Source organism: Nematocida minor (assembly GCF_024244105.1).
Source record: "Nematocida minor strain JUm1510 chromosome Unknown 7921, whole genome shotgun sequence".
Classification (NCBI taxonomy): domain Eukaryota; kingdom Fungi; phylum Microsporidia; genus Nematocida; species Nematocida minor.
Genome location: NW_026250401.1, coordinates 199,392 through 214,565, shown reverse-complemented (window position 1 = coordinate 214,565; position 15,174 = coordinate 199,392). Strand labels below are relative to the sequence as shown.

General features: G+C 39.9%; 13 protein-coding genes across 13 annotated transcripts; 10 read left to right on the top strand and 3 right to left on the bottom strand.

Annotated features, from left to right (window-relative positions):
- Positions 1 to 150: 150 nt before the first annotated feature.
- Positions 151 to 1,746, bottom strand: NEMIN01_0401 (UDP-N-acetylglucosamine--dolichyl-phosphate N-acetylglucosaminephosphotransferase; the record flags this gene model as incomplete). The annotated part of the gene is made up of 1 exon (XM_051476343.1): positions 151 to 1,746. One exon carries the CDS (start codon positions 1,744 to 1,746, stop codon positions 151 to 153), a length of 1,596 nt encoding a protein of 531 aa, XP_051332303.1.
- Positions 1,747 to 1,826: 80 nt separating this feature from the next.
- Positions 1,827 to 2,285, top strand: NEMIN01_0400 (uncharacterized protein; the record flags this gene model as incomplete). The annotated part of the gene is made up of 1 exon (XM_051476342.1): positions 1,827 to 2,285. One exon carries the CDS (start codon positions 1,827 to 1,829, stop codon positions 2,283 to 2,285), a length of 459 nt encoding a protein of 152 aa, XP_051332302.1.
- A 418-nt stretch (positions 2,286 to 2,703) lies between these two features.
- On the top strand, positions 2,704 to 3,372 carry NEMIN01_0399 (GTP-binding protein SAR1; the record flags this gene model as incomplete). The annotated part of the gene is made up of 1 exon (XM_051476341.1): positions 2,704 to 3,372. The coding sequence occupies one exon, from the start codon at positions 2,704 to 2,706 to the stop codon at positions 3,370 to 3,372; it is 669 nt and encodes a 222-aa protein (XP_051332301.1).
- A 611-nt stretch (positions 3,373 to 3,983) lies between these two features.
- NEMIN01_0267 (uncharacterized protein) lies at positions 3,984 to 4,259 on the top strand (the record flags this gene model as incomplete). The annotated part of the gene is made up of 1 exon (XM_051476209.1): positions 3,984 to 4,259. One exon carries the CDS (start codon positions 3,984 to 3,986, stop codon positions 4,257 to 4,259), a length of 276 nt encoding a protein of 91 aa, XP_051332169.1.
- A 104-nt stretch (positions 4,260 to 4,363) lies between these two features.
- NEMIN01_0266 (uncharacterized protein) lies at positions 4,364 to 4,546 on the top strand (the record flags this gene model as incomplete). The annotated part of the gene is made up of 1 exon (XM_051476208.1): positions 4,364 to 4,546. One exon carries the CDS (start codon positions 4,364 to 4,366, stop codon positions 4,544 to 4,546), a length of 183 nt encoding a protein of 60 aa, XP_051332168.1.
- On the top strand, positions 4,543 to 5,103 carry NEMIN01_0398 (protein Mpv17; the record flags this gene model as incomplete). Its single annotated transcript, XM_051476340.1, has 1 exon — positions 4,543 to 5,103. One exon carries the CDS (start codon positions 4,543 to 4,545, stop codon positions 5,101 to 5,103), a length of 561 nt encoding a protein of 186 aa, XP_051332300.1.
- A 358-nt stretch (positions 5,104 to 5,461) lies between these two features.
- NEMIN01_0397 (uncharacterized protein) lies at positions 5,462 to 6,859 on the top strand (the record flags this gene model as incomplete). Its single annotated transcript, XM_051476339.1, has 1 exon — positions 5,462 to 6,859. The coding sequence occupies one exon, from the start codon at positions 5,462 to 5,464 to the stop codon at positions 6,857 to 6,859; it is 1,398 nt and encodes a 465-aa protein (XP_051332299.1).
- Positions 6,860 to 6,878: 19 nt separating this feature from the next.
- On the top strand, positions 6,879 to 8,066 carry NEMIN01_0396 (uncharacterized protein; the record flags this gene model as incomplete). The annotated part of the gene is made up of 1 exon (XM_051476338.1): positions 6,879 to 8,066. The coding sequence occupies one exon, from the start codon at positions 6,879 to 6,881 to the stop codon at positions 8,064 to 8,066; it is 1,188 nt and encodes a 395-aa protein (XP_051332298.1).
- Positions 8,067 to 8,069: 3 nt separating this feature from the next.
- Positions 8,070 to 8,435, bottom strand: NEMIN01_0395 (uncharacterized protein; the record flags this gene model as incomplete). Its single annotated transcript, XM_051476337.1, has 1 exon — positions 8,070 to 8,435. The coding sequence occupies one exon, from the start codon at positions 8,433 to 8,435 to the stop codon at positions 8,070 to 8,072; it is 366 nt and encodes a 121-aa protein (XP_051332297.1).
- A 495-nt stretch (positions 8,436 to 8,930) lies between these two features.
- NEMIN01_0394 (uncharacterized protein) lies at positions 8,931 to 9,245 on the top strand (the record flags this gene model as incomplete). The annotated part of the gene is made up of 1 exon (XM_051476336.1): positions 8,931 to 9,245. One exon carries the CDS (start codon positions 8,931 to 8,933, stop codon positions 9,243 to 9,245), a length of 315 nt encoding a protein of 104 aa, XP_051332296.1.
- Positions 9,245 to 10,288, top strand: NEMIN01_0393 (septin 7; the record flags this gene model as incomplete). Its single annotated transcript, XM_051476335.1, has 1 exon — positions 9,245 to 10,288. The coding sequence occupies one exon, from the start codon at positions 9,245 to 9,247 to the stop codon at positions 10,286 to 10,288; it is 1,044 nt and encodes a 347-aa protein (XP_051332295.1).
- Positions 10,289 to 10,769: 481 nt separating this feature from the next.
- On the top strand, positions 10,770 to 12,695 carry NEMIN01_0392 (uncharacterized protein; the record flags this gene model as incomplete). The annotated part of the gene is made up of 1 exon (XM_051476334.1): positions 10,770 to 12,695. The coding sequence occupies one exon, from the start codon at positions 10,770 to 10,772 to the stop codon at positions 12,693 to 12,695; it is 1,926 nt and encodes a 641-aa protein (XP_051332294.1).
- Positions 12,696 to 13,871: 1,176 nt separating this feature from the next.
- On the bottom strand, positions 13,872 to 15,110 carry NEMIN01_0391 (uncharacterized protein; the record flags this gene model as incomplete). Its single annotated transcript, XM_051476333.1, has 1 exon — positions 13,872 to 15,110. One exon carries the CDS (start codon positions 15,108 to 15,110, stop codon positions 13,872 to 13,874), a length of 1,239 nt encoding a protein of 412 aa, XP_051332293.1.
- Between the last annotated feature and the right edge of the window lie 64 nt (positions 15,111 to 15,174).

Here is a 15,174-nt window from a genome sequence, read left to right as displayed (position 1 = left end):
CGTAGTTGTAGCTACTAGTTGGCTAGCAGCATAGTGGTTAGTAAGCTAGCCTAGTGTCTCTTATTTACTAGACTAGAGGCAGGATTAGAAGACATATTCTGTGGTAAGCATTAGTAAGTGAAGAAGGTGTATATTTGCTATGGGTTATATTTATTCTGCTGTGTTGAGCATTACTTTTATAGCTAGTACTGCTATGCATATGGCTGTCTGTATAATCATGTAGTATGTAAATAGAGTGTTCTCTTTCATTGGCCCTTTGATGACTAGCACTATATTTAAGATGGTAAAGTTGCTAATGGTATAGCTGTCTTTATCTTCAGCGCAGGAAATAATCCTCAGCTTAGTAAAAAGATAAACTATGTTCCTTCTTACTGCGCTCCCTAGGATATACTTTTTACTAACAGTAAAAACAGAGGGAACTAGAAGAATTTCATTGGTGCTAGTATTCATCACATCCATTGCACTATTTAGATTGTTTTGGTCTTTAGTAACTTCATTATCGTCTTTTCTTTTTTTCTCGATCATTCTATTTATTCTGCTCTTTTCCTCTACTTCTATTTCTTGTGTTATCTCTTGATCCATTTCCTTATTCTCTTCTGGTTCAGTGCCTGATAGCTCTATGATGCCAGGCATTCTGTGTCTGGGGCATGGCAATATTTTTATGAGCTGTGGCATGCTAATAAGGAAGTTAATGAACTGCGGAGTGCAGAATAGGAAAATAGTCTTAAGAAAGCCTCCCAGCAGGCCTATGCACAGGAACGAGCACCCACTGAAGTAGCAGAAAGTATCACCAACAAAACACCTAGAAGGAAACCTGTTCCAAATGAACAAGCCAAGAGTGCTAGAAAACAAAGACAGACACAAAAGAATGCTCAGCGCATTATCTGAGTCCGAGAATATGCACCTATCCACAGCCATCATCATGCTGATTACCAGCACCTGTCCTGTTTCTATCCCATTTATTCCGCTGAGAATGTTGATTGCATTGGTAAAGTATATGCTTAAGCAGACGAGACAGAAGTAGAAAAATTGCCCTAGGTCATAAACACCACTGAAAGGAATAGAAATAGACCTGCTCCCTGAATATGTTACTATCATGGGAATAATAGAGAGAATGGGAAAGAGCAGCTTGCATGACCACGGGAGCTCCATCGTGTCGTCTACATAGCCCAGTAGAATATTGAGTATTATGCTGTTGGTGAATATAAGGAGATACTCTTTTTTATCTGTGAAGAATATGCTGCTTATGAAAATGCTGAACACAAAGGAAATGCCAGCAGATAGGCCAATTGACTCTGGGATTTTTATCTTGTTCTTTTTGTGGTAGTCGATTCCAAAAGATTTGCTCATTTTCATGAGATACCTGGAGAGTTTGTATGAGATGTAGCCAGCCATCAGAGGGATAAAAAAAAGAAGCAGCTTGGTGGATGAGGTATAAAGATCAGCTGAGAGATGGCTATTTTTAGTGCTACCTGTCGTATAGCTCTCAATTGGCTTGTAATTATTATTTGAATTGAAATTATTTACACGGCTTCTACTGCAATTATTGCTAATTAACTTATCATTTTCACTCCTTTCCTTATAATCACTGTTTATCATCTTGCACACGCTGTTCTTGCTACTGCTCAGATTTATATCTATTCTGCTACTTTCTACTCTCTTGCTCCAGGGCGAATTGCTGAGATGTTTGTGCTCCTTTATTTCCTGCGCGGTGGTGAATGAACTTTTTAAGAGTTGGCCAAACATTGCGGTACTTCAAAAGCCAATAATTAAATATTTTTATTTTATTTGGTTTTAATAGAAGTTAGTTGTTATTTTTCTTATCTATGGAGTCTATCGAGAAGAAAGGGCTCTTTAAAGAGCTTAACGCTGTCATATCCAGAGATGGGGCTGAGGAGCTGCTGAGAGCATTCAAGATAGATAGCTATATCTGGGTCAGTGGATACTTTATATCTCCTTTCTCTCTGGTAAGCATAAAAAGAGGCCTAAAACAGTTTCTTGTTTCCTGGGAGATGTCGGACACAGGATGGCGGTTCAATTTTGAAAACGATGCGTATGTCCATTTTAGAGGCACATTTTCAAGCCAAATAAAAGATGGAAAGATCCTTTACATAAAAATAAATACCGCAAAGGTAGACCACAACTCAGAAGTGCACTACTCCATACTCACACGGTACTTCAAGTGTCTGGACACCTTTTATTTTATGGTGACATCTGTGGATGACGGCTTTGAAATACTTACCAATCCCCTCGGTGCATCTAGAGGGTGGAGATCAACCGAATAAATATTTGTAATCCAGAGATAGCTATAACCTCTCCACCAACAAATTAGAATCTTATTGCTCTCTGCTCATTCGTATGCTGATAGCAGATGGTTATTTATTTCATCATTTTTTAACTTTTCTTGGCTTTTCTGCTAGCTCATTTCTATTTTTATGTCTCCCTCATTGTTTTATTTTCATTTTCCTACTTTTTCACTGCACTATTTGAGCTACTAGTGTTTTTCCTACAGCCAATACTGTCCTCTTTTTCACTAGTTTATTCTACAGCTACTTCTGCACTAAATCTCTGTGTAACATGCTCTGCACCACATTCTATGTCTCATACTGCTGTACTTCCGGTTGTGCGCAGTATTTTTCTGTTTTATCTTTCCATTGTTTTAATTTTCTTAAAATAAAATGCTCTCAATTTTCTTTTGTTTTAATGGAGTATTATGAGAAAGGTAAACAAATCGTGTTGGATCTAATAGAAAGAGGACCAAAGGCCATCTTTGAAAGACTGTTTGGCAAAGAAACAAACATCCTGTTTTTAGGGATTGACAACGCAGGAAAGACAACACTTTTGCTTCGGTTAAAAACAGACACCATCCACACAGTTGCCCCCACGCGGTCGGTTCGAGAAGAAACTCTGCAAATAGGAAATATGAAAGTGACCATAAACGACCTGGGAGGGCACGAGACCGCCAGACTGGGATGGAGTACGTACTTTTTTCAGTCACACGGTATTATATTTATGATAGACATAACAGACATGGACAGATACCACATAGTTGCAGAGACGTACGCGCATTTGCTGTACGCCATGGAAAAGTCCGGAAGAAAGACCCTTCCCATTGCCGTGCTGTTCAACAAAACAGACATGTGGCAGAAAGTGTGGGAGATGAGGAATCCATCGCAGCCCATACCTGTTTTAGACGAGGCGTATCTGAACTACCTCTGCAGCCACCTCGGAATTGTCACAGGAGACGGAGAAGACGGCAGAAGAATATCTGCTAACTACTGCAGCGTAGTGACTGACTCCATCTCCACGCAGAACAAAGGGTTTATGCTGGCCTTCAAGTGGCTCGACGTTATGATTCGTGCAGGAAAATAAATGATTGAATTTTAAAGTTATCACAGTTTGAGAAACACGGCTATTTACAAGGAAAAGCCAGCGAAAATATTTTCTGTATGCTGTAGCTGGTAGATCATAGCTTAGCACCACTCATTTCTTTATCTCTTATAGCTCTCTTATGGTTTGTTCGTTACTCTTTACAATCTATTTATGAGGTTCTAGTACTTTTACACTCATAGACTTAACTAGTCAGTGAAGAGTGAAGTAAATATCCTAGTGGCAGAAGAAATTAAAAATTAGCATGAACTTAGTATTGGTTGCACTTCTCTTGTAGACGGCTGAGTGAGTGACTATTTGAGCATTTTATTTCAGAAACAACTTGTACTTTTGTTTTGATGTGAGTACGTGTTTTATTCTTTGTGATGTAAATGAGTGCGTGTTTTGCTTCACTTCTCTGATGAAATGAGAAAACTTTTGTGCAGAGTCAGCCAATAGAAAGCAGCACAAAACTTTTTCTATTTCAGCGGTTTTACATTCAGCCTCTTATGAGCTATCTGCGTATCTCGTTTTAAGTTCTGCAATTCTATTCGCAGGATAAGATACGGGATCAAAAAGAGAAAGAATATAACATCGACTCTGCTGCTATCTCAATGAAGCTTTTTCTAGTACTACTATTTCAAAGTCTTTTTATCTCGTGCTACTACTACACAGATGGATGGAGGGGCAACAGGTACCACTCATACACCAGTTCCATCCCTTCCTACCACGCAGTGCACAGGTATACCCAGTCTCGCATTATCCATCCGTACGGGAGCTACTACAACCATCCATACAGCACGCCGTATGGCACTGCATACAACACAGGGTATGACTACTACAACGGAGAGTATGCAGCGCCCTATCCATACCCCAACTACCTGGCATAAGCACAAACCTTCTCTTTAGACAGCTGGTTGGTGTGGTGAAAATATTTGCACTTAGCGGCACACTATTAATGGAGTAATATATTCGGATCTTCTATTATTTATTTATGCGGATTGATGGAAGAAATGAAAGGATCAAAAATAAAGAAAGAGGGTTTGGAAGCATCCAGCCCGTGGAAAACAGGTTTATATCGATGATAGGCGCAGAGAGCACGCAGGGGACGAAAGTCACGGTTAAAATCTCAAAAGTTAAATATTGCAAAAATAGAGGATTTTTTGAAGCAGCATGAAAATAAACAAAAGAGGAATAATCGAAGAGAAGAGGAAGACGAAGAAAATAACAATAAAAGACTATTTATTCCAAGGGGGGACTACTGCAGTGATTCTTATGCTATCTGACCTGCTGGGGCAAATTATCTTGAGGAATGTGAGATCGTACTTCGTTACGCCTCTTTTCATGGGGCTGTATGGGTTTATTACAGGGAATCTGTGCTTTTTGATGTACACCAAGCTGGACTCCTTCGAGGGCCCGGACCTAGACAGGATGAAGGGGTTTAGCTGGCTGAAGATCAAGCTGGCCTTCTACAAGATGCTCTTTGACCAGTTTGTGTGGTCGCCCTTTGGAACTTTTATGTTTATTTTTGTCTCCAGCGTGGTGGACAGCAAAAACTTCAGTCTTTCCAAGGTCATTGGAGACTACTTCCGAATTTTATTCGACAGCTACAAGATATGGCCTGTCATTCAGATGATAAACTTTTTATTTGTTCCCTTGGACTTGCGCGTGATGTTCATTAGTGTAGCATCGCTGCTGTGGAGCACGTATGTAAAGATAGCCAGACAAGCATAAGATAGAAATAAATGTGAATGTTTTATTCATGGCTGGAGTGCTGGAGGCTGTCTTATCTTTTATTCAGATTCTGTTCTAGTTTTAGCTGCATTGTAAGTGGAAAGAGAAGAGTTTACGGTTAGTGTTAGCATGCGTTTATGATGGAATCTTAGAGGAGATATTTATTAGGATTATTTATTGATCTTAGTAGTTTTTACCCTACTTCATTTGATGGCGCTATGGCTGTATTTGCGGTAATATTAGTTTATTTTTCTGATGAAAAGTTTTCGTCTTGAAACTGAAGAAGTAGACAAAAAATTAAAATGGAAGTGAAAAATAAAGTGAACATTTTTGCAACTCTTTATTATTTTATTGTTAGATGGAGACTGAAAATATCCACAGAAATTGGCTGAGCGTGTTTGGTGGCCTTCTGAAGGACCCACGCGCTAATCTTAAGCAGATTTCTTCTATTCTCAGCAGATCCCATCGGTTTTTATCTATTATTTCGTCTGGCGGTGTGTCCAGCTCGTACTCTTCGTATGCGGACAGTCTCAGACACTCCGTGGAAGAGATTTTCAAAGTTTTAGCAGACCATTTGGAGAGCGAAGATGCGCACGCAGGAGTGTACTTCATACTCTCCAACTACAAGAAAATAGACGCTTTCAACGTATTGCCTGTCTTATCAGCTTTTTTAAACGGCAGATTAACTGTTTTTCTGGTTAAAGCAGTTGAAAGAATATGCAATGAAGAGAGCATGCACGGCATGATAGAGCCCTATGCAATAGATATTCTCGCGGTGGCATCAAAGGCTGCTACATCCTTAGACCACTTGGTTGGAGAAAGTTCTGTGCGGGTTATTTTCAGCTTGTACAAGAGAAAGAGAAGTGAGCAGACATATCTCTCCAAGCTAACAGAGGCATTCCAGATGCGATACCTTGACCTATTCATATCAAAGATATTCCCTACTGTTGTAGCGAGTGAAGACATTAAATTTGTTGGCTCACTAATCCAGATTCTATCGGGAATAAAGGAAATTCCAATACTCCTGATAGCACAGTCTCTGTCGCGCAATGACTTACTGAACATTCCAGAAGAACTACTAAAAATGATTGTGGAGAGAGCAGAGAGTGCACAGTTGCCACAGGAGCACATTGCAGGAATAAAAACAGTATCAAAAATACCAGAAACAGTAGACACAGATGAGCTAGTGAGCATGTTCCTGAAGTACAACAAGAGCGAAGTGCTGTACAACCAGGCAGATGCTCTTTTGGTGCACATAGAGATCTTAAATGGTCTAAATACGCCTGCACAGAGCGAAGAAACAGATGAGAATAGCAAACAGTCTAACACTACTACATATGGTAATAATTTTGATTTAAGATATCCTGATGAAAAGACAAAAGGCAACAAAATGCACAGCATAAACGAGTTCCTGAGCGCTCTGACAAGAACAGCAGACGGCACAAGGATACAGTTCTGCAGGATACTGTACCACATGATTGTTCCTTCGCAGAAACCCGTCCTTCTTTCTCTCCTCAAAAACAAAAACATCCGCGTTAAGTGGAATGCTCTGCGCACACTCGGTGCATACGCCCTTTCAGAGGAAGAGATAGAAGTAGTGCTAAATTTGCTGATGGCAACAGAAAACGAGAAGATAAAGATGTGGGCCCTGAAAATACTCGAAGCATCGAAGAAGAAGTACGCTCTTCCCGGCCTAAAAGCAAAAGACACAATCTACAAGGAAGAAATAGAAGACCTCATCCGCCGCATAAATTAATTCGAATATTTTCTTTTTTATGGCAGTAAGCAAAAGAAGAATTACACAGAAGTGCAGGAAGACAGTTGAGGAAGAAGACCTGTCCGAGCCAGAAGAAGCAATCCGATTTGATCCAAATAAAAAAATACTCAGAGCCAAGCGAAGAAATGAAAGACCAAACGGCCCTCGTGTGAGTCTCCTGGGGAATAACAACAAAATAAGCCCAATCTTCACAGAAGACCAGAAAAAGAAAGGCCTCAACCAGTCGTTCATTGAATCGGTCAGCAAAGCCTACAAAATCGACAACAGGTACAACTTTGCAGACCTATTCACCCAGTACAGCGCATACAGAGGAGAGATCGAACAGAGATCAGAACAGAAAGAACAAAAACCAGAGCTAATAAAAGGGCCAATAGATCTTTCCACTATTCTTAGATCGGGACTGTCAGGAGCACAGCCATCACCACAGCAGCAAACCACACAGTTTATTCTCAGCCAGCACCCGCCCATGACAGCCAGCAGCACTCTATTCGCACCGCACACACCCAGTGAAAAAAGAACAGAAGAGACAGCAAAGAATGAAAAAGCACACAGCGCACAGAATGAAAATAAAAAAGAAGCAGAGGAAAAAAGTAAAAATAAAATAGCAGCCGATAAGGGAGACGATAAACCACAGGAGAAAAAGGAAAAAGAAAAGGAGGTAAATGAAGACATAAAAGATAGTAAGAAAAAAGAGGCAAAAGACATCAAAAAAGAAGAAAGCAAAGACATCAAAAAGGATACAGTAAAAGCAGAAGCATCTGTAAAACAGACTCATCCTAAAGAACAGGAAGACAAAGAAGAAATAAAGCCAGCCACTCTAAAAAAAGAGATGAAAGAAGACAAAAAAGAGACGAAAGAAGATAAAAGTGCATCTGAGTCTGATGTTTTATTCGATCTGAACTGTAAGATATTCCTGCGCAAGACGTCTAAATTCGATGACATTGGCTTTCATCGCGTAGTTGTCCACAAAAAGAATAGTGAAAAATACATTACTATCTACAACAGAAACACTGAGATAATTTCTGTCTCTGTCAATAAGTCGTCAATTCGATCAGAGCCAGGCACCAAGGAGCTTGCGTTCGTAGACCCCAGCACCACTTCTCTTTACAAAATAAAACTAGCCACAGTGAAAGATTCAAACAGCCTGAGAGCAGCCTGCAATAAAAAGACAGCCAAGAATAAATAATTACTATGCTTTCACAATGTTTTCTTCTTCCATTGCTCTTTCTATTATCTTCTGTGCTTCATCTCCTAGCTCTGAGAGATCACCTATTGGCTCAACGGGAATGTCCTGCACTTCTTCTGGGTCTCCTTTGAAGAGGCTTTTCCATGGCCCCATTTCTTTTTTTACCAGGAGGACATCCACTTCTTTGTTTTCAAATGACCAAATGCACTCATCTTCCTTCACGGGTAGGTATAGCTCTCTGTCCAGCACTGTCTCTTTGTTCATTCTAATTACAAGCCTGTCTCCTGCAGTGATACTTATTCTATCAGTTGCCTTCTTCTCCAATGGCAGAACAACTGATACTTCCCTATAAGTCTGCATCCATCTCATAGCTCAGAATAAAAGCAAAAAACAAAACAAGATGCAAATATTTTCGCTAGATTAGTCCATTTCCTGCACCCATTGCTCGTGCAGGGGAGTAAATGATGAGATGTATTGCAAACTGAAGTAAAGGCACACTTTATTCTTGTTGTCCTAGATTGGTAATGGAATAAATACCAAAAGTAGCACTTGGAGTGAGCCAATTCATCCAGCAAGAGAAATGCTCAACAGAAGAAAGCAGAGAAAAATAAGAAATAGCTCAGTGCCCATTAATACAGTCAAATGCGGAAATTAAAAGGGCTACGTAATAGAGCTAAACACAATCAGCTGCCAATATCCCAATTAACATAGTTTATCAGTACTACTTAATTTTCCTATTAGAGAAATTCACTCATTACTACGACCTTGTGAATCTCCTCTAAGAACAGCCAATCGTTGCACACTTTTTCTGTTTCCATTGCTATAAGACAAAACAGGGATAAAACACCACACAAAACAAGACACATGCAGATGCAGAAGTACCTAGAGAAGGAAGAAACAGTGGAGCATGAAATACTGCTGCAGGGCACCATAAAATCGATCAAGGATGCAACGCTGGAACTGTCAGAAATAAACACCGTTGTATCGGCGCAGGGAGAGATAATCAAAAAAATTCAGAACAAAATAAACGAAACAGAAATAACCCTCAGAAGAGCGAGCAAAAAACTCTCCAGGCTCCTCAGGCGGTCTAAGAACAGAAGGATTGTTTCTTTTTGTTTACTCTGCCTCACAACCATAGGCATACTTATCCTGTGCATGTACACATACAAATACAAATAATGGACAGAACAGGACAGCTCCTCAACACTCTCCCCGGACAGATAGTCAGATCGATAGAAGACACCCCTGTAAGCTACAACGTAATAGTTATGGGAGAAAGCTATTCTGGAAAAAGCTCGCTGATTAGCTCGCTCTTCAGCATAGAGACAGACAGTGAGCTGATCAGAGACGATACCTTATTCCACGAAGTGTGCGACATGGCGTGCACCAATAACCCCCTGGCCGAGCTAATGGATACAGAGGCGCACTGTCTAGAGCGAAACAACACCTCAATTTCAGCCACAAGATACATTCTCAATGAAAGTGGAATAAAAATGAACTTAACCGTGTATGAAATAGGAGGGATAGGAGACTCTGTGAACAGCTCGTACGACTGGGTGCCTGCTAAGAACCTTGTGCTAAACAGGTACGAAGAGTACCACATGGAGGAAGACCACGGGCAGCTGAAGGAAGACAAGAGGATACACGCGTGTCTGTACTTAATCAGCCCAACAGATGTCCTCAGAGAGATAGATGTTTTGTGCATGTACGAAATGGGAAAAATAACGAACTTAATTCCGATCATATCTAAGTCAGATATGCTCACTGAGGAGAAGTACAGGGAAATGAAAGAGGCTGTGTGCTCGCATTTGATCTCCAGGAATGTCCAGCTGTTCGACTCCATCTGCGTGGACGAGTGCAAGAAAGTGGTTGAGCTCAACTTTCTTCCCTTGAAGTTTTCTACGCCTGGCAGAGTATATCCGTACGGCACCTCGTCAGAAAACGATGCAGATGTCTGCACGCTTCGCGATCTGCTGATATCGCAGCACTTGGTTGATCTGAAGGAGGTGACTGACGGGTACTACGAGACGTACAGAAGAAACAAGCTGATAGTTGAAATACTCATAGTGAAGGACTCGGGGATAAGCGAAGACTTCCAGAGGAGAATGGAGCTAGAAGAAGCCAAGGCAAAAAAACTAGCGAAAAAGATAGAAGAGAAAAAAGCAAGCTACCAAATCCTGATAGCACAGCACAAGAATGCAATACCCAAGGAGCTACTGTAGCGCAGTAAGATAAATAAAGAATCAATTCACTGAGCTGCTAAGATGTGCCCAAAATGGACAGCTATCTCAAGATTAAAATGGCTTAAAACAGGACATGTTCTTGACTATTCATTACTACTAGAGTGCAATCTAAAGAAAACTTTTATTCACAAGAGCTGCTCTAGCATTCGAATTATACTAAATCATAAACTGCAGCAGAAATAGTTCTGCGATTATTTTTATTCTTGGGTATATTACCATATCTATACTACCAGAGGAGAGTGAAAACATCCGAATATGCACAACTATTCATCACTCCACTTCTCAATAAATATTTGAGCAGATATTCTTGTCTCTATGCGCTGTGCTATCTTTCACTGCTCTACTCTTAGTTTCTCTGCTATCCTTTTATTTTGCTTTATTTCTGCAACTTTTCTTTTTTCAGCTGTTGCTGGTGAGGGCGTTTTTATTGAATGAAAAAATATTATTTCTCATTTTTGCAATGACAGCAATGAAAGAGAAGAACATCCGGCATATGCTTTTATTCCCCCTGGGAGCAGCATACTCTGCAGCAATGGCTGTAAGACACACAATACTTCCTACGTCCAGCGAACTCGTCAATAGCTTATTCTCAGTATGCAATTACTCTGCTATTGTTCTAATTATACTCGCAGCTATTTTTGCGTCAAAACGAACCCCCCTGGATAAACTGCAAAAAATATACGGCTCTGTTTTCATTGGGGCTTCTTTCTATCTGTTCCTACACAGACTCAGCGCCTCTCCCATCCTAGCACGCATTGCCATATTCGCACAGAACTATCTTTGCCTGTACTTCGTGGTTGGGTCTATTTTCATGTGGGACTCTCTCCCTTTTATCTCGATCCTTTCCAAAGAGCTGTCTCCAAACACGCACTGGGACTTTAAGCTTGGATACTTTGTCTTGAACATATCGATATACTCCACACACACGTACTCCCTGCACTTTTTCAACAGCCAGCTGGATCTTCCTGTGGCAGACTATGGGTTCTTTGGGTGCATGTCCATATTCTACATCGCAAACACGATTATAGGCCCAATTGCCGAAAGACACAATGCAACCAAGAAGGCTACCCTGCTGTTTTCCTTCCTCTCTGCGTTGGTCTACACTTTTTTCATTGTGATAAGAGCGTTCAAGGAGCAGCTTAGCGGACTGTTCACTATCTGCAGCGTGTTCTCTCTCTACGTGATTATTCTCTCTCCTATATTCCCACTGTACGATGTTCTAGTTATGCACCATCTTTCCAAGGAGTACAGAGAGCTCGAGAAAACAGAGAGAAAGGAAATATTCACAAGAATAAGAATGTGGGCATCCATTGGCCATGCCATGTCAGGCATTGTCATATCGTACATCTACAAGACCCTAGACATGTCCAATGGAGTAGCCAAGAAAGACGACTCGTCCCTGCAGTTCTTCATTCTGATAGCTGTAGTAATTATCAGCACAGCGATGTTCATACACATTGTCAACTCCTCACTAGAAGAGAAAACAGATGCAGTCAGCACGCAGGCTAAACAAAAGACAGAAGAAGAGATAGCAGTGGAAAAGACAGTATTGCTGGAAGAGACAATAGTTAAACAGGCAATGGATGATGAGATAGTCAAGCAGACAGTATTAATAAGCCAGGAGACAATATCAGCAGCGAAGAAAACAGAAGAATTCGCAGATCAAAAAACAGAGAAAAATCAAAAAGATAATGCAACAGACAGCGAGAGAACAGTCAGAATAGAGAGTAGAGCAGATGGAAAGGATGGCACGGAAGGAGCACAGAGTGATAAGCCACAGAACCTTCTCAAAAGCGGTAACTTTTGGTTCCTTGGGTTTGTTATTGCAGCCATTGGAGCCACCCGTGGGATCTCTTCTCATTTCCTTGTCACTTATCTCTCCGTGTATTTCGATGTTAAGTTTTCGAAAGTCACCTCCATCCTGTGCATACGAACATTCAGTGAGATGTGCATACTCTACTACAGCAAGCACCTTCTGAAGTACTTTGGATACTACTGGCTCCTTCTGTTCTCTCTGCTCGCTGCTACCCTGAGAGACTTCAACTACTCTTTACTTCCTACCAATAACACTATTTTATTCGCAACAGCCAACGAAGTCCTGAAAGGCATCAGCTCTTCCTGTCTTACTTTCAGTGCAGTGAACATTGTTGACGAGCTCGCTGATCACAATAACAAGGCGCTGGCACAGACCTTCTACAGCGGAGTGTACAATGGAATATCCATCCTTCTGTCTTCTATTATGAGCATATGCATTATTCGCGTATTCAGAGACTTTAGATCCCTTTTCCACGTCTCCTCTACCATTGGATTCATCTGCTCCTGCATTGTCATCGTAAAGTATGGATTTATAGACAACAAGCTGACACTTAGAAGAAGAGTCAAATAAATAAAGTATCTCTGAAGATGGCCAATGCTCTCCTATTCTGTCTGTCTTCAGTGCTCATGTTAGCTTGGATACTATTTGTGCTATATTTTCATTATAGTTCATTGACTCTCTACTTCCTCTGCTAGTTATATTCTCTGCTTCTTTTAATCCTTGCCACTGCCATCTATCTGTTGGTCTCTTCTTCACTGCCACCACTGGTTGACTATTGACTGTTCTCTTCTACCTTCCTTCTCGTGCTGCTCTCTTCTCTGCAATAATTAAGAATTAATTAATTGCTATTTGTATTTATTATTTCCATTTATTGCGTGTCTATTTCATTAATGGAGTCTTCTTTATTTTTTATTCTGAGCTTTTCTTCGATAATTAATTGGGTGCAATTTGTCTCTTCCTGGATTCTCGTGTATAAATAAAGGGCAGATATTTAAAATGTGACTATGGTCTTATTTATTCTGTAGATGAGAAATAACTGCACACTAGACCGATGAAAATGCACCAGGTAGCACTGTGCAGAAGTTTAGGTGCAGCTGTATTAGCTATTGCAAAGTAGCCATCCGAAGACTCTTTTGAAAAGGGACCTGATATAATTATCCATCTTCAGCTGCATACTTACTTTTATCTGACTACTTTTACAGAAGTACTGACGACACAGAAAGCATCAGCGTAAATAGAATTATCATTGCGCGAATGGGATAGGGAGTCTGTAGCGACTCTGGCACATGATTGTACATACTGGACAGTTGATATATGATTGTTGTGCGGGGGACTTAGGTCCCCTTTTTTCTTAAAATCTTTTAAAAGGGTAACCAAACGCGCACACGCTAACACCAATACATCAGGTAATTGTCCTCAGGTCAATTCACTCGTTGACTTTTACATTAGAGTTGATGTGGTTCCATCATCCCATGCATAGTTTTTTATGAATTCTAGTGTCTCTGAATTAAAACTCTGTATTTTGTCACTTAGCGAGTTGCTAATGCACACACTCAAACTGGCTAGATTACAGTGCAATCCCATATAGAGTCATAGCAGTGTTCTATCTAATTCATCGAAGCAAAATAAGTATGATTCAAATATTTTTATTTCTAGTTTTACTCTTGTAGTAAACACAATGCTTACGTGTTTGCAACAAATACATAAGCAGCTTACCTTCAGAAAGTCTTTTCAATCAGCAACTACCTAATCGATTATTGGGCTGATGTTTTTAGTAATTGGAAGAAGCGATAGAGCATAGTCACTCAGAGAGAGCTCTGACTTAAAGTAGCATAGGATAAATAGGACAGAGAATCCAGAGACAACTGATACGGCCAGGAAGCCAAACAGCCAGCCCATAGAAATTGATTTTAGCATCTGCCGGGTTCCGGAGAATGTGAATATTTGAGATTTGATGTATGCAATATCTCTATGGTAATTACCGTCTATAGCATCGTATTTGTCCATAAAACTAATTAGATTATTTAGATGCCACTGCTTCCTTTCTTCTAGTCTAGTTATTTCTCCTTTAATTCCTTCATCTTCTGGATTCTTTTCTAGCTTTTTTTGTAGCTCTTCTAGTTGCTTATTTAGATCAGCTCTTTTTTCATCAGAAGATGCTACGTTCAGTCTATATCTGTATTTAGGCATATTTTTATGTCCTAATTCTCTCTTATCAGTGATAGCAAAAAAGTTCTCTGTTGCGATAAAGAATGTTGTTAAAAATGCTGCATTGAAAGTTAAAGCTACAAAAATAGCAAGCTGCAAGAGCGCTACCCATGCAAATCCGCTGCATATATTCTCTATCCAGTATCTGTTTAAAAGCAGCGCAAGAGAGGAAGCCAGCCCTGCCAAGCAAACTAAGCCATCCAAAAAATTGTAAGATGCGAAACAGTCTTTTATCCAGTCCAGAACTAGCAAAGAATACATAAGCATGACATAAAGGATCAGAATGTACAAAAGTTTGGGAAAACTAATGCATACCAGTACTAGTATAGCTACTAAACTATAGCTCAAATGGTTTAAAAAGTGCTGCATACAGAAATTTCTTACACTCTTGAAGAAGAACATAGCCAAGAAGATTATGACTATATATTGGAACAAGATATAGTATACAACTAAAAGAACCAGTATACTTGTCAGAGACTTAAGTATATTTTTAAATGTTAGCTTACTAACTAATAGTTTGCAAAAAAACTTTATAAGAGTCTGTGGGTCTTCTAATCCAGATGTGACACCAATAAATCTTTTGGCATCACTATTATCTGCATCACTATTATTCTCAGCAGTGCTATTTCCAATATTGTATACTGTGTGATCAGTGCCATTTATATCAGAGATATCTCTGTTCGAAGACATGCCCTGTTCTAGTGTATCGTCTTGTTTTTCATGTAAATCACTGCTAGATAGACTGATGTCTTGTTTTTCATTCTTTTTTTCTTCCATTGTAATTTGAAGTAAATTTTTCATAACATATTTATATGGCGAAAAATAGCTTAAATACCAATAA